At 42.6% G+C, this 20,321-nt stretch overlaps 1 protein-coding gene across 1 annotated transcript in view; it reads right to left on the bottom strand.

Moving 5' to 3' along the window:
* Positions 1-859: 859 nt before the first annotated feature.
* tgfb2 (transforming growth factor, beta 2) overlaps positions 860-20,321 on the bottom strand; it is an 87,017-nt gene continuing 67,555 nt past the window's right edge. The window contains exons 2-7 of the mRNA XM_034102628.2: positions 16,933-17,096; positions 7,975-8,107; positions 7,772-7,882; positions 7,147-7,306; positions 4,955-5,108; positions 860-4,847 (exon numbers count right to left, since the gene is read on the bottom strand). Coding sequence (XP_033958519.1) covers positions 4,689-4,847; positions 4,955-5,108; positions 7,147-7,306; positions 7,772-7,882; positions 7,975-8,107; positions 16,933-17,096 — 881 coding nt within the window. The 3' untranslated portion in view covers positions 860-4,688. The remainder of the gene's footprint in view (positions 4,848-4,954; positions 5,109-7,146; positions 7,307-7,771; positions 7,883-7,974; positions 8,108-16,932; positions 17,097-20,321) is intronic.

Genomic DNA, 20,321 nt, shown 5'->3' with positions numbered 1-20,321 from the left:
TACAGCCTTTTGAATTGTTTGGTAAAGAATTCCACATTTCAACCCTGACTACATGTGTGAGTAAAGACAAAATAAATTGAAATTCTTTTTTTTGTGGAAAAAAAGTCAAACTTTTATTTTGAAGGCCCGATTTTCTAACGCTGTGCATTAGACTGGAAGTACCGGAGACCATAAACGGTTTTGAAAATGTCTGTCACGTGGTGATCATCTTCTCAATAAAACATCTTTGCTGATGTTTTTTCGAGTCTTCTGGCCAATCAGCATCAAGATTGTTGCCGGAAGTCCCCACGGAGAATAACTCAGCGTGTGTGCCTTTTTATAATACAGCTCAGCTTTGATTCCATCATCTCATTAAACCTTTTTTAAAAGCATACTTTAGTTCTGTGAAGGGAGATATGCACTGTACTTCACTTTAATTAATATTGTATGCTGAAAAGCGTATATATTACAGCACCATTTTTTGTTGAATAGATTTGAGTGGTTCAAAATGTCGGGTCGCGATGTATTGAAAAGTGGGTCCCGAGGCCTGACCAGTTGAGAACCACGGCTTCAAAGCAAAATATTTCTGTATATATTCTGGAAAAATATTTTTTTGCTCAACTAAAGAAATCTGAAATTCAGTTAAATCTTTAAGTTTTAACAGCTCCGAATTTTAAAAGGGTTTAATTGCAAGAAAACCGGTCATCCAATACAACCTCTTTATATTGTAAAGAATATGACCTTAGAAATCATTCTGTTATTGACTCTGAATCTGTTCTTTGGACAGTGGGGTCATCATGTTCTGGTGCAAGCAGACCCAGATGTTTACTACACACACACCCGCTTCAGAAAGTACACACAGAACACAAAATTCCCTTGACACTTAAATAATTTATTTACCACTTGAGCACCACAACAACAATGTGTTACAATACAGCTTTGTGGGTCACAATAACACCATCATCATCATCATCATCATCATCATCATCATCATCAAAAGAACAACAAATACACATAAAAATAACAGCTCTGTTGTGATAAACTAAGGTGCCTAGCTCTCTTGTCTTCTGCTGCACAGCGAGTCCACGGGGGGGTGCTGGGGGTCAACTCTCCTCCCGTCATTAAAGGGGGGGTTCACACTAACTAAGGACACTAAATACTTTGAAAATTAAACAGCATCAGTGCAATTTTTTTGTTGTTAAAGAAATAAAAAAGATAATGATGGACAGACAGAAAATGTATGGGTGAAATACAATTGTTATATTAACAGTATGACCACACACAATGACTCTACACTGAAGAAATTGAAGCATTGACTTGAATTAAATCTATTATGTCAATAGACTTCACATAACTCTATTAGGTTAGTTGAAAGCAATAATATTAAGTTGAACCTCGTATTCTTGCTATTTAAACTTCATAGTATTGCTTTTAAACTAACCTAATTCAGTTATGTGAAATGCGTTGACTCAATACATTTAATTAAAGACAATGTTTCAGTTTTTTCAGTGTACAAACCAGTCAGTCAGTCAACGGCTGGATACATATGTTTTTCAATGTCATACCTACTCTTCATTAATACCTTTTAAAAACTTTTATCAGCTACTTCTGCCTCTGAACCTAGACCTTGATTTGTGGCTGTGGTGAGCGCATGAGAGGGCACCGCTTTACCGCTAAAGTTTAGGAAATGTCCTCACTTCTTTAAATGTTCGCAATGTGGGGAAAGTCTCGAATTGTTCGATATCAATCTCTGCCAAACAAACCAAATGGGACATGAAGGATACCTCTGTTCTTTGAACGATGTTCTTGATACAACAGCAAGATTCTGTGTGCACATAAAATCAAAAGGATGATTCCGGTTTGCAGTGGGTCTGATGTTTAGAGTTGGTGGGCTTTCTGTGTGCAGCTTGCATGGTTTCCTGCCGTTTCCTTTGATGGTTTACAGTTTGATTTGAGTTTGATTTGATTGAACTTACTCAGAATTCCAACATATATTGATTGTGGGGCAAATGTACGTATTCCATCTGTTATGGTTTGTTCAATATCAGAACTCAAATGACCCGACTATCTTGCACACAATGAATGAAAAATCCGGACACCAAATGATGAAATGTCAGGATTAAATTCCCTGCTAAAAGTCAGGCTACTTGCATACTTCTGCGCTGTATATATTTTTATATTCTAGTTGTAGATATCTGGGAACTACTTTAAACATGCCGAAACAGCCAATCTATCCAAATTATTTAAAACACTTCATTTAGGGGTCAAAATGAAAGTGAACACTGCTAAGATATCAATAATACCCTCTCAATGCACTGTGAACATACACACTGAACACTGTCGTGGGCCCAGTTCAAAGGGGTCTGTATACTGTGTAAAAAAACAGCCGTACCCTTGACGTCCTTTAACTGTCTTCAAAGCTAAACAACCGTTTATTTATTTGTTACAAAACTCCAGAGAGATCATTTTACTGTGAAGGATTCAATCTTGGTAGGTGCCTTAAGGCGTGTGAGCACACAGCATCTCTTTCTAAGTTTTCAGTCTTGATTTCGCCGTACAAGTGTGTTTACAACAGATATCATCATTCCCCCTTTAACGCTTTTGGAATGACTTCCTTTGGTTGGTGACTTAACAATGTCAAACAAATAGATAGTAGCACAAAGATATGATGAAAGACAATGGGGCGATGCTAGTCTGTCATACAAGGGGGTGATTAATACATGGTTGCAATAGGAAGATAAGATGCTGCTCTGAAGTGTTCCCTAGCACCTTTCTGTCAGCACACACACTCTGTGGACACACAGCCTTATGTCATCTTCATATTTATCTGACGGGAGGGTTCGGGCCAGGACAGTAAATCCCATTGTGACAAATACATTCGACTCCTTCACTAACTCTGCGGCCAAGAGAGAAATCAGGTTTCACTGATTTCTAATGTTTGAATGGAAATTATGTCTAACTGCAAACATTAGACCATTGTTACAATAAACCGGAATTATCCTTCAACGAGCTTCCATGTAATTCTCTAATGGTGGCTCATGCATTATTCAACAATCCTTTCCCAACATCTTTAAATCACAAAATGAAGTAGATATTATACATACATATATGTACATCATCAGTGTGAGGTTGATTCCAATTATCGACTGGGTCAAACTCTTCAGGGTGCTAAATTATAAACAGATTTATTTTAAATAGCAAACAAAAGGACAAGATCTATAAAACTCCAAAAGATACCAAAAGGATAGACAAACACAGAAATGAGGACACGGTATGGTGTGACTGTGAATACTGTGGAGGGCTGATGGGGTGGGGGGGGTGTTAGTGGTGGGGCTGGGTACATTTCAGGACTTATTTCACATATAGATCACTTATATTTCCAGTGTTTGCCTTACTCTCGGTGTGACAATCGTGTGAGGTGATGCATAGTGACGGGGCCTTCAAAATGCAAAAAGGGATATTGACAGTGTGTGTGTGTGTGTGTGTTTTATAAATGTGTTCTGCCAGCTGAAATTGTATTAGCAGGGAACGTTATAAGAGGACAATTGTAGTGCCTCTACTGTGACATGTCTCCATGCTTTAATGTTGAAAAAGCTCTTTATTTCTCTCATACTGCCTGTGCTGCAGCACCTCTTTTCACCCTCTGTCTGAAATCAGAGCCCAGTCTGCTCTGATTAGTTAGCTGGCCGGCTCTTTTGTGATTTGTAAACCGCTTAGAGATGTCCCACCCCTTAGCCTATCACGTACAATGTATTGGAGCGCTAGCCAATAGAACGTGAGTTACATAGTGATGTCATTATGATACTGAAGTAAACACAATTGAGGCGTTTCAGGCAGGGGGGAGTGTGTGGGAGAGAAACTCCCTCTGGAGGGAACACAGGGATTGTAGTCAGACCATGTACACGCACACAAACCTTTAGAACATACTGCAGGAAAGGGAAACCCGAAAGGCAGAATAAGGCCTCTTTAAGACTGTAATCTTTATTAGTCGGTGATAAGCTCATCCTGTCCGATTCATCAGTTAGGTTCTATTCAATACAGTCAAATCTTTTGAAACCAATATTTAGTTAGCAACCAAGACAGCAGTGAAAGTCCTCAAAGCCTCTCTTCATGGTTTAAGCTGCACTAATAAAATATAAGCGCAGTTATACTTTTAGTTTGGGTTGCTTGGCCACATAAGAACAAACTAATTCATGCAATGTCCGACTCATGTACGAGCGAACACCTGCACTGGCACTCTTCTGGGAGAAGTAGGTTCAATATGTTTAAAAAGCCTTTTGATGCTTGGGTAGCAGGGGCAATAGCTCGTCGTCTGCAAGTGCCTTCATCATTTGATGTGTTAGTTGTAAAAATAAATGTTACTTTGAAATAATGTAAAGCTCAGTTGTACTTGTACAGCATTGGTATATAAGTCACGTTTCTGGTATCATGACAACACTGTTCCTGTTTGTTGTGCTCGCATTGAATTGTTCTGTACCACCATACTCCAGCAAACCAAGCAAATAGTCCAGTTGGACTGTATGTATATCCAAATCCACTGTGTGTGTGTGTGTGTGTGTGTGTGTGTGTGTGTGTGTGTGTGTGTGTGTGTGTGTGTGTGTGTGTGTGTGTGTGTGTGTGTGTGTGTGTGTGTGTGTGTGTGTGTGTGTGTGTGTGTGTGTGTGTGTGTGTGTGTGTGTGTGTGTGCGCGCGCTGCTTTGTAAGTTATTTCAGCTGCACTTGCAGGACTTGACCTTCATGTTGGAGAGCTGCTCTATTTTGGGGGTCTTGCCGATGTAGTAGAGGATAGTGAGGGGCTCCAGGTCCTGGGATACGCAGCAGGGCGATGCCGAAGCTTCAGGGTTGATGGTGTTATACAGGCCTAACACCTAAAGACACAACATTTAGAGATGTTTCATAAAGATAATATGACATTAAGCAAAGGAAAACGACCTGACCCCATAGATAGTTTAATGGTCGACCTGTCCCTCAGTACCTTGGAATGCTGGGTGTCGGCGCTCCACAGATATGGACAGGCCCCGGCACAGAAGTTGGCCTCGTAGCCCTTTGGCTCGTGGATCCACCTCCAGCCGAGGTCCTTCTTAAAGTCGATGTAGAGAGAGCGTAAGCAGCAGTTGTCCTGGACGTTTCTGCAAAGAGATCAGGGGAGAGTTCTAACAGGGTGCAGTATGTGTAAAATGTTTAGAGGGGATACAATAGATAACGTTTATACAAAGGGTCCTCCATTCATAGTCAGGCTTTTTTGTTGTGTCAAGGTGGGGCAGGATCTTTCTTCATGGGTAGAAGGATAAGTCTCTGTGCCCATGCATCGACTACAGACGACTCAATAACATCACTGTCAAGAACAGGTACCCCCTTCCACTTGTTTCCTCTGCATTTGAACTGTTACAAGGTGCTACTATTTTGAGCAAGCTGGACCTACATAACGCTTACGTGAGAATCGGGGTCGACAAGTGGAAGACGGCCTTTAATACTCCTAGTGGACATTATGAGTATTTGGTCATGCCTTTTGGACGTATCAATGCACCTGCAGTCTTCCAGGGGTTGGTGAATGATGTTCTTCTGGATCTGCTCAATATCTGTGTTTTTGTGTACCTGGAGGACATTTTGATTTTCTCCACGTCCAAACAGGAGCATGTTTGGACTTGGAGGACATGTACGCCTAGTCCTCCAGAGGCTCTTGGTCACCACTGGAAACATCAAGAGGGACCCTGAAAAGACCAAGGTGGTGACTGACTGGCCGCACCCTTCAACACGCAAGGAGCTCCAACGCTTTCTGGGTTTTGCCAACTTCTACCGAAGGTTCATCCGAAGCTACAGTTTGGTGGCAGCCCCTCTCACAGCCCTCACCACTGTGGCTGAAGGGGCTTATGGTGAATTGAAATCACGCTTCACCTCTGCTCCTATTCTGATATTTCCAGATCCTACTCGCCAGTTTATTGTGGAGGTAGGTGCCTCGGACACTGGAATTGGGGTAGTTCTTTCTCAACGGTCAGCCGAGGATCAGAAAGTTCACCTGCGTGCCGTCATCTCTCGAAAGCTGTCCACAGCAGAAATAAGTTATGACATTGGGAACCGAGATTCTAAGAACATCAAACCTGACACTCTGTCTCGCCAGTTCAAGCTCCCTCCGGACTTCTTCATCTCTTGCCTATTCCTCATCGTCCCTGGTTCCTCATCGTCCCTGGTTCCACATCTCCTTGGATTTTGTCACTGGTCAACCACCCTCAGACGGTAACACAGTCATACTCACCGTCATAGATCGGTTTTCAAAGTCTAGGGGGGCGGTGGTGGCGAAGTCGATACGGACTTGGCTTGGCAACTGGAAGGTCACCAGTTCAAGTCCCGGCAAGACCAAGTGCTACCGAGGTGTCCCTGAGCAAGGCACCGTTCCCTACACTGCTCCCCGGGCGCTGTTCAAAATGGCAGCCCACTGCTGTGGGACACTAGGATGGGTCAAATGCAGAGAAACAATTTCCCCACGAGGATTAATAAAGTATATCCAACTACCCTGCTTATTCCATTAACCAGATTACCTACTGCCAAGGAAACGGCTGAAATCATGTTACAACATGTGTTCAGGCTGCATTTTCTCCCCATTGACATGGTCTCTGATCGGGGGCCACCATTTACTTCTCGCGTTTGGTCCGAGTGTTGCAGGCTGCTGGGAGCCAGTCTCAGTCTCTCGTCTGGATTCCATCCCCAATCCGATGGTCAAGCATGTTGCCTCACTCCCATCACTCCTGGACATATACAACACCCACCTCACCCGCAGAGCACTCAGCATTCTGGGTGACCCCTTCCATCCCTCCAACTGCCTCTTCACTCTCCTGCCTTCAGGGAGGAGGTTCCGCAGCCTGAGGTCGAACACAACTAGACTAAAGAACAGTTTTTTACACCAGGCTGTCAGGAGGCTGAACTCTCTCCCCTCCCTCCCCCTTTGGTTCATTTGTTCTGTTTTTAATTCACTAGGTGAACCTATATGTTCATAAAATAGTGTGTGTGAGCTTAACTGTGTGTATTAAATTAAAACAGAGCATTTTCCTTTTTTTTTAAACAGTAGAATGTGCTCACGTGTTAAATGATTTGTTTATAGACTTACTTTACAGGTGACTGGTCATTTTAACGGAATATATTTTTAAAGTAACCCTTATTCCGGGTTAGTACCTGGAGCAATAGGCAGCATCCAGAGCTCTCTTGGCTCGATGGTTGCTTTGGTGGGAATGTGACTCCAGCCGGTATGAAGGCAGCAGCATGAGCAGGAGGTGTGGAGCCCGGGATCTGTGCTTAGGCACCGCTGCACTTTGGACGAAGCTGTCATCAATACCTGGAAACATAACAGAGACCAATAAGCTGCATCTAAGGCACACATTAGCTTCAAAGGAAGTTATTGGGGGGTGGGGTCAGCCCACCAGTGATATTGATTGCCAGTCCGACTTTGGCTTAACCCGTGGCTCTTGCAGGATTTAGTGAAACGTTGGTGCCTACACATCAAACCCTCTGGGGGGTCCCTATAGCATGCTCTACTGGAAGATACATGTGGACATTTAAGAGTTAAATGCATAAATTCTGTGCAGAAACATTATGCTAAATCTATGAAGAACCTTGTGCTCTTTTTAGCAAATTATGTATAAATGCATTGGTTTTATACATTTGAATGGATAGGGTATAGGGTAATCAGGAAATTACAATATAAACAACACAATACTTGTGTTTTCATCAGAGTTGTTGACATTCATTCAATTTGGAATAACACCGAACTTATCATGAACAACATTCTGGTTCTCCTGACCTGCAAAGCGTGCTTCCAGCTCCTCACTCTTGTTGGGAATAATGTAGTTATTTGATGGCACAAAGGTGCAGCATGGACAGTGCAGGCTGATCTTGAAACCACTGTTTCTGTCTGTGGAGAAAGAAAAGTCACAACAAGAGGATGCAACCAAACAACACATGGGGCAAACCATGAGGAATGTGATGGGGGGGACATGTGCTCACCTCTGTGGTTCATCCATTCACTCACTGCCTCCGTCACATCGAAGGAGAGCCACTCGCCCTCCGTCTGTGTTCGTACCACCTTGCTGTCTATATATCGCTGCGTCGGGGACGTCAGGTCTTTGTGTCCTAAAATCTGTGTAGAAAACAGAGGCAAGCACAGTTAAAGTTGTATAACAGATAATTACTTCAGTTTAAGAAACTTGGAGTAGTCTCAGTAGATACAGAGAAATGTCTATATATATACATTTACATATATATATATATATATATACACATCTATTATTGCCTTTCAAAAATGATACTAGTTTTACTAATACTACAATATTAGTTTGTTTCTGATTGATCAGGGTTTTGTGACTTTACTTCTTTGTTTAAGTTAGAGAAAGCTTGCAGTCATGGTTAAAGAAATGAAGTGAATTAGCAAAAAGGTTCGGGGGTAGAGCCAAACCTGAACCACACCTCTAATCCGGCCTGGTTTGTCTCTCAATTTTAAGACCCACCCACCCTCCCCTTCTCAATTCAATTCATCTGTTCCCCTTCCTACCCCATCATTTTCCACATCGCTACATCCCTTCATCCCCCCGACCCTTCATCCCTTCAAACATTCATCCCTTCTTTTGGTCTCCCTTATCTCTTTCTATTTCATCTGGCACTTTTTGTCTCATTCCAGGTAGCATCTGGGGGCTAGATCGGGCCGAAGCACACCTGAAATGGAACCCCCACCCTGAGTCTTCCTCTTCTTAAAGGTGCTTTAAGTAACTTTAAGGAAAAATCTGTTACTGCAAAATCAGTTACCAAATATGCAGTTTACTGAGCTTTACCAGCTGCTGTATTTGCTTTTGGTAATGCAGTGTATTCTAAACAGACACAATCACAAGACACACACACAAAGCCATAACTTAATACACCACTCATTAGCATAGAAGACACACAAGCAGACAAAGTATATTTGGAGCACAATTGTTTGAGGCGTTGGTTGAGGTCTAGCAGTCCGCTCTTTTCTCTCTCTTTGATTGATTGGCCAGGTCTGGGAGGAGCAATGAGAGCGCAACCAGATGCTGGACAGAGTGTGTTATTCAGCTGTCCTTCAGAACCATGTGTTTCTGTTGGCTCATCCCTGCCTAATGTGTAAAACACAATTCCTGCTGCTCTCACTGAGATCTCCTGTTAGGACGGGTTAGGAAAGCCTGAGTGAAGGGTAGGCACAGTAAATAGAGAGAAGAATCACAGGTGAGATTCATGAGTTTTTTTGATGTGGAAGAAAGAGATTTTATAACTCTTCTGAGGATTGTACTTGTTGACTCGTCTAGGTGACTGTAACACTGTAATATACTCATGGTCCTCTAAAGACTTTTGTGTTTCTGCTCTATTTTATGTCTAAAGCTGAATTCGCATGATGATTTGGCGCAGAGCCTGCAGTGAAAATAGCTAGTTACGTTTTGTTTCTATGGTTTCCTCCCTTGCTAGCTTGCACTGCTTCATACAGCTGTCATCTGATTGGTTGCGTGTTGAAAGGGCAGCAGTAAACAAAGTAAATATGAATCATCATTTTTACTTTCAAGTGGTGCTGGACTCCGAAGGTAGCGCTTCCACGTATTCAACAGCACTGCTCTCTCCATAGAAACACAAAGGCAACGCCAAACGAAGAGCTGTTTTATCATGTATCATGTAATTGCAGCTTTAGATCCTCATGTTTACTTGTGTTACTTTTTCAATACGTCTTTGTTAAAACATTGTGGCAGGGATTCAGTAAAAAAGCGATAGACGTCCGTGAGAGGTCCACGTCAAAGTATACAATACACAACAAAAGCAGTTCTAAAAGTAGAGTTTTTATGTGTTATTCGAACATGGACAGAATGATGCAGTAATGGGTGTTTGTCAAGAGAGTTCTAGAGGGAGGGGCAGCTATGGAGTAACATATGTAAGTCAACTTAAATCATGTACGTAACTTACATACATAACTCGAGTTACATAAGAAATATACTTAAAAGATAAACGACTTGTTTTCCCAAACCTAACAAGTACGTGTCTTGTGTTTAAGTTTATCAAAGTACCCTAAAGATCAATTTACAAAAGTTGGTCTGAATTAGCTGTTGAAAGTCTTAAAACAAGACTAACGTGTCTTTGAGTGTGTTGTTGGTTGGCTCTCTGTATTTATTGCCCCTTTTTATACTGATCATTAAAGATTCCTTCCAAATGTGCTTCATAATGAATGAAAGATCCTCCTTGAACTATGTAAAAAGTTATTAGGGCTTCCGTCATCTAAATAATTATCAAATCAAGTGTTTGAGTTAATAATTCCCCCTTGGTTTTTTTCATCCATAGATTATTTTAAAAGCATATATGGAAGGGATCTTTCAATGGTCAGTGGGCTACTGTGGCTTTGAGTTAAAGTGCTCGTCCACCAATCGGACATGGTCAACATGTCCATTGTCAGGATGGGGAAAATAGGACCCAAGTGCAGTTAAAAATACAAAAAAGGTTTGGTAACAAAAAGAGAGCTTAATTAAAAAAAAGCCGAACACAGGAAAAACAAGAAGCTAATTAACATAAACAAAACCGGGGAGCACGACAGACAGGAACAAACGTACAGACGGGAACAGGCAGGAGACATGGACAAGCATAGACGAGTGTGGACGAGCATGGAACATGGACATGAAACGACGGGCAGGTATCATAGACATTAAGAGACGACGGTCAGACATGGAGCACAGGGGAAGACAAGACTAAATACACAGAAGGGTAATCACAGGACAAGACACAGCTGGGCAGGGGAGGCAGAAACACAAGGGTAACAGGTGAACACAATCAGACAATCAGACACAGGAGGGAAAATAAAGACAGGAAGGCAAACACAGGAAGCAGGACCAGACACAAGGAGGAAAACATTTCAAAAATAAAAAGGTGGAAAATGAAAACAACATAAATCCAAAACCATGACATCCATGGGTCCTTGGGCAAGACACTTAACCCCAAATGGCTCCCAATAGCATGGCCAATGACGTGTCTGAATGTAACGCATAAAACGATAACGGGTCCCAATGTGGGTAGATCAGCGAACGAAGCGCTCTGGGGGGGGGCAAACGGCACCGTGTTTACGCCTATACGATCATTTCCTGATAACGTTGAAGCAATAGCCCCGCCTCTCCCACCTCTCCTGCTCAGAGATCAGCTGTTGGGCTGTCAGAAGAGGGGGAGGAAAAGAGAGGCTCCGTTTTTTATTCTTATATTATTATATAGAGTCGTTATCAATTTGTTTTAAAGCTCAATAAATAACAAAGAAGACCTCTGACTGGCACTTTTCTAATTTTGTCCGGAAGATTTCAACTTTAATGGACATGTTGACCGGCAGAAAAAAAATCTAACTGAAACTCTGCCGCACGGTTCCCTCGTCCCTTGGAAGAGGCGGACAGGTGGGTGTTTTTCATCTGCTGGTGGACTACCGGAGAGATTTATAGCAGGAGCAAACGCTTGCCTCTGGGAGGGAGAAAAAGAGCCAGAGCGTCCACAGCGGAGAATAAACAGAAGAGCAACCATGGCAACCATGCGCAGGAAGTCTTCTTCGCTGCTTTTGTGGCAGGAGTACAGCGCCACTTACAGGCCCAGCATATGTACTACAGCGTCTCCAGCGCTTTCGAGCGGTCTCGTGTGAACGGACACGTTTCTGGTGCCTATTGCGTGTGGACCAAGCGGCAAACTCTGGGGAACAGCCGGGACGCCAATACAGAAGTGCCACACCCTGCAGTTCATACATGGGCCGCTAGGGACTGGCTGCAAAAGGAGCAATTTCCATAGACCCCCATGTTAAAATGCCCAACTTTACAGCAGAAAAAAACATGTTTCTACCCATGGTAGAATATTATAAATATTATTATCGATATAGTTAGATTCCACCTTCATGATTATGAAGATATGATATATGATGTGTGAGTGAATTGTTTTCTAATGTAAAGTGTTTGCATAAATTAGGGCGTGGTCACTTTGATGGACATGTACATGTCTCACTATCAGCTAACAGCAACTTGTCCACTCTGCTAGGCTACAACCATAGAGGCTACAACGTTAGTTAGTCATAGTCAGAGTTGGGTGTAACGCGTTACTGTAATAATATTACTTTGTCGGTAGGAGTAGTGTAACGCGCTACCTTTATAATTCAGTAATCACACTACAGTTACTAACATTGCCCCGGCACGCGTTACTTTGTTACTTACTAAAATCAGTCATAATCAAACCTCAACAAACACCTGCAAAGAACACATGCTAAGGTGAAGCTAACGCACAGCTATTTGTTGTTTGTTTATATCACGTATTCTGTTCTTCTTCTCTGTTTTCCGGTTGTTGCCTGTTTTGAATGACGAATACACACTACTGCCGACTGCTGGTAAGGAGAGTTATTGCCACTTACGGCCCGTCCACACAGCGGCGTGCGTTGACGCTTGCCGGCGGGCGTGTCTGACACTCGACCAACAACCAATCACATGAATCTCCCGCCCCTGACACACAAGCAGCGGTTTGATTGGCTAGAGCTTGTACTGGCATATGATTTGATTGGCTGACGCCTCACCGAGGCGTCAAAAGTTGAACATTGCTCAACTTTTGTAGGGAGCCACGCCAGCTACGCTCCACGTCGCTTCCCACAATGCATTTCGGCTAAAAGTGACGTCACCCCATTCAAAGTGAATGGGGAAGCGTCAACGCACGCCGCTGTGTGGACGGGCCGTCGCGCAGTTCGTACGTGCTCGGCTGAAGTCTGGTTCCAGTGCAACACATGGCCAACACGCAGGAGAACACGCCAACGCAACAGCGTGAGCAGAGATATACTGCGCAAAATATACAGATAGCAGGAGACAGAGGACAGCCATGGTCAGATAGGAAAACATTCAGGATCTGGATCAGTCTTATAACAATGGAAACTGAACTAAAGAGAACATTGGAAACTTTAGCAGTCTGCGTGATCTGCCTGCAGGGAGGGGCGGGCCGGCCCTGCGAGTAAAGTAGAATAACGAAGTAGTGTAATATATTACTTTTTTTTAAAGTAATATGTAATATATTACTTTTTTTTAGTAACGACCCCATCTCTGGTCATAGTACTGTACTTGACCCTTTAGCTTTAGCCGTGTTCGTGGTGATTGTGCCTTTTAGGGAATATTGTTACAAATACCAGACAATTAAAATGTCGTGCTGTGCGCTTGAATGTACTAACAGAACTTCCAAGAAGTCTAAAATGATAATATTATACATTGTTAACCCTGTTCGCAGGTGTTTGTGTGCATGGTAGCTTAGCTTGTTACTTATTATCCAGCTAAGGACGTAACCCTTTATACATACATATACATTTTAGTTTATGATTCAGCCTTGGGTAAGACTTTTATAGTCTATGGCTATGACGCCCATAATGCTAAACGGGAGCAAATGTTAATAGGGGACCCAATTATCCCAGTGGTGGCCGCCGGAGCTAACGAGCCGCAGGGGGATAGCTCCAGCCGGCGTCCCGGAGCTAGCCCACTGCGGCTCCGTTAGGTCCGGGCGGTGGAGTCCGTCGTTATAACTGGAGATCAAGGAATGCAGCGAAACGCAGACTTGGTTTGCCTGCTGTAGTATTAGCTACATAAATGATGTTTAACAAGGCTTATTAAGCTGAACATCGCCACAATTGTTCTGCTATGTATCGGTACTTATTTTCTTAACGTGTGAATGACAATCATTAAGAATAACAAAATATAGCTAATTCTCTTGCAGATTGTCTAATTTGATTATGAATGTAACGTTTATATAGGGGAACTACACTGTTAGCAGTAACTTGGTATGCATGTATTTCATGTTCGCTTAGCTTCTTAGCCTGAGCTAGCTCTGTTTACTTCCAGTTCGGAGGCAGCAGGTCCCGCCTCGGCTCCGCCTCTTTGCCGGCGGGATTAGACTCTGACGTTGCTGTCAAGCCGTTAGTGGGCGACTCCGCCTACTAAGGGCTTCTCGGCAACTCTGCAGAATCCTATGGGTGACGTCACGGACACTACGTCCATTTATATATACAGTCTATGGTGTGGATGGAAGACTTTTTTGATATCGATTTCGGTCAGTTTGCGTTATCGTCCTCGTGTGGCTCCAGCCTAACGGCCCGTCCACACACAGGCATGAAAATAATCTTTCAAAGCTTCACCCATTACTTGAATGGGGTGACGTAGAAGATTTTGAATCTTCGCCGAACTGCATTGTGGGGAGCGGAGCATGGCTTTGCAAGCATCGTGAGCATCAAAAGTTGAGCAATGTTCAACTTTTGATGCTCCCGATGCTTTCGAAGCTGGCATCAGCCAATCAAATCCCGTTTATGCAAATCCCGCCAGTACAAGCGCTAGCCAATCAAACCGCGTGCAAGCTGGGAGAGCCATTTCCTCATATTCCAAACGAGAAATTACGGTAGCAAATCACCCGGTTCTTTACGACCAGAACTATTTACCGGGATACAAACCGGAGGAACCAGGCATGGAGGGAGGTGGCAGAGACAGTGGGTGAAACTGGTAGGTTTTCGCCTGTTTGGAGAGTTTATATACAGTTTAATTCGTTTTCGTTTTCGTTTCATTGCTATTGCTTTGTATGTCGGCGGCGGGAGATTCATGTGATTGGTTGTTGGTCGCGTTGCTCGCAAAAAATCGCCAAGCTTCAGACACGCCACATCAACATTTTTGTCATGCCTGTGTGTGGACAGGCCGTGAGTCTCCCTGAGCAGGTGCACCTTGTATGACAGCCTCTGCGTCTAATTCCACTGAGTGGAACCGGCCTGAAGTTAGACAATCCAAGGAATTTTAAAGTTCTACTCACTTGTGTTTTACGAATATAACCAACTGGTGATAGTGTCACCTGGCATTACTGTTTAAGAAAATAAATTCATTTTACATGAATTTATGACATGACATGTCATGTCTTAGGAGTCAGCAGTCTTACTATGTATAGACATAAATAAGTGAGTGATGGATGTAAACAAGGTGCATGTTATCGGGTCTCCCTCTTTGTACCGCCCCGTCCCTTCCTCCCTCACACTTCTAGGCGCTTGCGTGAGAAGATCTGTGTTTGGAGCAGAGTGCAGCCCAGCTGTCAGCTCCTTGTCTGTAAGTGAAAATGTGACCTGGGGGGGTGCAGACAGGCTGACAGACAGGCAGCCAGGGGTGACTGCAGGGCCCATCACTAATGTGAAATCATTAGTGTGTTAGAAACAATCATCCCTGTGAACAGTGCCAGTCTTATGTGTGTATGTGTCCACCTCAGGTGTTAATAGTACTGCTATAATGCAGCCCTGTCTGAGATCTGCTGCTGTCAGACACTATGGCCTATGCTTTTCTTGTTAATGAAGTTTGAGTTTCTGCTATTTCATTTCGCAATGGATTTTAGAGCTCTCCAGCTCTTTCCCAAAAGGTGGTCTTTTCTGATTCCTAATGAACTGTAGTAAGAAGATGAACCTGAGGCACACAACACAAGTGAGGCAGAAATTGAAGCAAATTTTTCGTAGTGACCAAGCTCAACCTCTGTGTCAATCTATGACATCATTGGTCCCAAACATACTTTTCTCCATCGACTTACATTGGTTAAAAGACTGCTGTTATTTTCTTTTTACATAAATCAACTTGCCAGGGTGTACACTTATTATACCTTATTATTTTCTAAAAGTTGTAAAATGCGCTTAATCCGAATCCAACATTATTTGCCCTAGTCATTCATCTGACTGAGCCGAGAGCGGCCATGAAGCTGCGGATTGGATGCGGGGCTTAAAGAAAAAGCCATTTTGGCTTCATGCGGCCTCCATCAAGTTTCAAAACAGAAAACAGGCCCCCGCCTCCAACAATGTATCCAGTTGTCTTTAAACATCAATGCGGGCAACCTAAGTGTTGTTTTCTCAATAGTTAATAGCTGATCTGTAAAACATGAACAATTCCATTAGTTACAATTGATATAACTTTTGCAAGGGTCCCTTATTTGAAAGCGGCATCCAGATATTTTCTAGCACTGCTGCTTATCTGTTTTACTGATTATTTAACCAGGAGAGTTTAATTTGATCCGAGTTGTGTTTATCTGTGAAGAAATGGACTGGGACCTTATTGTAGATAGATGAGCCCATCACAACTGTCCCTTCCAGGCGAAAGTGACAGCAAGTGGTTTCCCCCAAAAAGGGGCGTGGCCTTACGTAGAGGGAAAGTATCCAGATGCGTTGCTCTCATCTATCACAGCAGCAGCACATGAATTAACCGGCTGTTTATACAAAAAACAACAATTGAAGTGCCTGTCTCTTTAAGGCCCCTCTCTCAAAAAGCCCAGTCTGCTCTGATTGGTCAGTGTTTCTGGTCTTGTTAGCTAGGTTTCAGATTCATTTTAATTGTGTCTGTACAGTGGCCATAATCCACACTGTTATTAATACATCTTGTGTTGCTTACCAACCACTTAGCTTAGAAACCACTTTTTCACATTTTCCTAGGCTGGATGAGATCTGGAGAAGCTTTCACACACATCTTACACACATTAAAATAACAATGTTCAAGTGTTGTCTTTCAATCTAATCATGATGTTAAAGTAAAAATAAATGTTAAACCTTTCCTCGCCCAAATAAATTGAACTCTTGAATGATGAAAATATCCAAAAATCAACAATATACCATAAACAAACAAAACAAAGACTCTGATGTGCAATAAAATCTATGTGCAATATGTAACTAGTTACAATTATTATTATTGCTTGCTGTCTTCTTAGTTTGACTACTGAACACTGTAACAAGAATCTGTACGTATCTCTGCGCTATATATAAGTGTACCTCTGTGTTCTACCTTCTACCACACTACATTCTACATGTTACCCTTAATTTATTTTACAAATACTGCTGCCGCTGCTTTTCTACCCGAATATGTACTTTGTAAATTGTAATAACTGCTCATTGTTATTTGTATAAAGGGTTCCCGCCGGGGGAAGTGTGTGTACCTGGTACAGTTCAATGCGCTGCTCAGACACCCGGGCCCTGTGGTTTTGAAGACGGAAGATCCTGAGCTCAGCCTTCACCAGGTTGGAGGCGTTCTTTTCCATGGAGGACACATCAAACGTCAGCCGCCTGAAGTAAGGGTTGAAGTGTGTGGGAGAGATTACATCTATAAGAAAGGAGAGAGAGAGAGCGGCTGATTAAGGATAAGTGTGTGAAAGTTAGCGAGAGAACAGACAAAATGACTCGATATCTCTCCAGGGAGACATTACTTTATCTGTGGTGATCCACACTGAAAACTGGAACACTTTTTGGGATCGGAAAAAGGGAAAGATGGGGACCTCAGTGTGTCAGAGAACTGTACTCTGCCAATACAAATTAAAATAATATCTTCCTTTTAAGTGGTTTGTTGACAGCTGCACAGAAAGTATATATAAATATATAAGTATAGAGAACAGAGTTTTTGGGATTAAGAATACATTTTTGAAAAGGCAAGGCAAGTGTATTTATATAGCACCTTTCAGCACCAGGCAATTCAAGGTGCTTTACAAAAATGAAAGACATTCAGACAAAGGCATTTAAAAACAGTAAAAGATAATAAAAGAAACGTTAAAAGAAAAACAAAATATGAAAGACATTAAGAAAATGGCATTTAAAATCAGTCATTAAAAAGAAAAGCTAAGACAATTTTAAAAGAAAAGACAACATTTTAAGATTGTAAGAGTAAGGCAGGCTATAGGCTCACTATATGTTCAATGTGTGTTAATGTGATAGCATTTAAGACATATCATACAATCCAAATATTGGAATACATGGAAATTCATAATTCACGAGAGGTCATCCCCAACATTTTTGTTGGTAATAAATACAAAACAAACACAATGCTTGTGTTTATACACCACCTTATATGTTGGATTGAGTCGGTATCAGATCGGGATTTTTCTGTTTTGGTAAAACAGCGCCCAGTCAACGAATAAGTACAAGTTTGGGTTGAGAGTGTTGACGGCTAAAAACTGTAGCGGTACTGACGGATGTACATGTTGTTGTGTTTTCTATTGTTCTGTTGTGTATGTCTGAGCTGTGGCTCAGGATCAGAATTCATCTAAAGGGGTCTTATTGTGCTTTTTGGGGTTTTCCCTTTCCCGTAGTGTGTTGTATACTGTAGGTTTGTGTGCATGTAAATGGTCTGCAAAGGTTACATCCCTGTGTTCCCTCCAGAGGGAGTTTCTACACACTCCCCCCCCCCCGCCGGAAACACCTCCTTTGGACTCCTTTAATTACTTCCCTAACATACCGATATCACTATGTACCATTCACACTTATTGGCTGGCTCCAACACATTGGCTAAGAGGTGGGACATCTCTAAGCGATTGACCAACACATTGTTACACATTGGCCAGCTAACCAATCAGAGCAGACCGGGCTCTGGTTTCAGACAGAGGGTGAAAAGAAGTGCTGCAGCACAGGCAGTATGAGAAACGTAAATAGTTTTTTAAACATTAAAGCATGGAAACATGTCACAGAAGAGAGAAGAAAGAAGAACCTGAACATCATCAGAATAGGGCCCCTTTTCGTACGGTACTTTAGTAAATGTACTTTAATATGTTCATGATTTCTACTCCCTGTGACTTGTAAACAGATCCTGCAGAGTCCAGAGTGTGCCTTTAAAGTCTGAATGATATCTCTCCTGGCGTGAAACATTTCAAAGCCAGGTCAGATGAACCCTAACACCCAGTGACAGCCGCCATGCACAGTAGCAGCAGCACAATCCCACTAACCCACTGCTGAGCACCATGTGTGTGGAAGTGTTTGACATACGCTTACACAGCACTGGGGGGGACACGCGCAGCACTGACAGCCACATGTGTTGCCATGTCTGACAGATGCAGTGGAACACACACACATGAACAGCGGAATACTGAGAACCATGTGTGCGGTGGAGACGTGTTTGTCAGCGTCCCACAGCACGAGGCCCGGAGGTCTGAGAATGATGGCTGTAACGTAAGGCAGAAGCCCAGGATTAGCAAGACACTGCGGTGTGTTTAGAGAGAGAATACAACCACAGCAAGCAGCCAGACATGCAGCAGCTGACAGGCCAACACACAAACACACACACACACACACACACACACACACACACACACACACACACACACACACACACACACACACACACACACACACACACACACACACACACACACACACACACACACACACACACACACACACACACACACACACACACACACACACACACAAGAGAAATACGTTTTTGATTCATGTCCTGTACTTTTTTTTTTAATATGGCAATTCTTGTCAAACCTTTAGATGTACTGTCTCTGATTTAATTTGGTTTCACCACAAGCGCAAGTGTTACAGGGTTTTTTCTAAACCTGGCAACGGTGGCGCTGGACCCTATTACCTTCGCCGTGCGTCCTCATACCGAAATGCAGATTTACCCCGTAACATTTTAAAGCGAAGTAAAGAGAAACTCCCTCTGGAGGGAACACAGGGATTTTAGACTTTGCAGACCATTAACATGCACTAAAACATATAACACACTCCAGGAAAGGGACAACCACAAGAAGCAGAATACAGCCTTTCGAACAGACAGTTATGAAAAGAGTAATAAGAGACAGATCCATTTGAAACCTTTCTCTGTAATACTTAAGTATTTGCACAGTCATGCAGTTTACTGAAAGTGTTTTCCCTTAGAATAGAATAATAGGACTTTATTGTTCACAGACATGGAAACTTGTTGTTGCCCCTCTGGCAGTTCATTAAACATCAAAGCTGAGACCACATGAAGACAGCCCTGACACTATGTACACTCCCATGTAATAACATTTAAGAAAACATGTCGTCTCTTAAGAACAGAGCAAGCCGACTCCCTCAGGATAATTGACTTCCTATGTACATTGTTAGTATCCAGCTTCACTAATCTGCCAAATACATGGTCATGAGTGTTCCTCAGAAAACAGAATACTTTATATTTAAAGAATATATGAGTAAGAAAAGCCAAATCAGTAAAGTAACTCTCCTAACCCTGGCTATAACATATCAAGCTTTTCAAATATGAACATGCTGCAGTCCATATGAATGAGTACATTGTGGATAGAAGGTACAGAGTACTGTACTACAGTACTGCACGTAGAGCTGTGAGCAGGCCAGTGGGAATCCTTTCTGTTTGCTTGATGAGAGAAAGTGCCATCCTTGGTGGATTTGGAGTACCTATGTAAATGACATAATAGCAGAAACACACTAGAAGAATGAAGCGTACAGAAAGACTTACTGTCTGCTTCACCTTCTGACTGTTTGTCCAGCCAACTCCCAGGACCCTCACACCCCCCTGAGAAATACCTCGCCGCTGTTGTGTTTCAGCCGGCTGTCT

Source organism: Pseudochaenichthys georgianus, chromosome 16, assembly GCF_902827115.2.
Source record: "Pseudochaenichthys georgianus chromosome 16, fPseGeo1.2, whole genome shotgun sequence".
In the NCBI taxonomy this organism is placed as follows: Eukaryota; Metazoa; Chordata; class Actinopteri; order Perciformes; family Channichthyidae; genus Pseudochaenichthys; species Pseudochaenichthys georgianus.
Note: the sequence above shows the minus strand (reverse complement) of the source record. Positions and strands in the feature narration are given on the sequence as shown.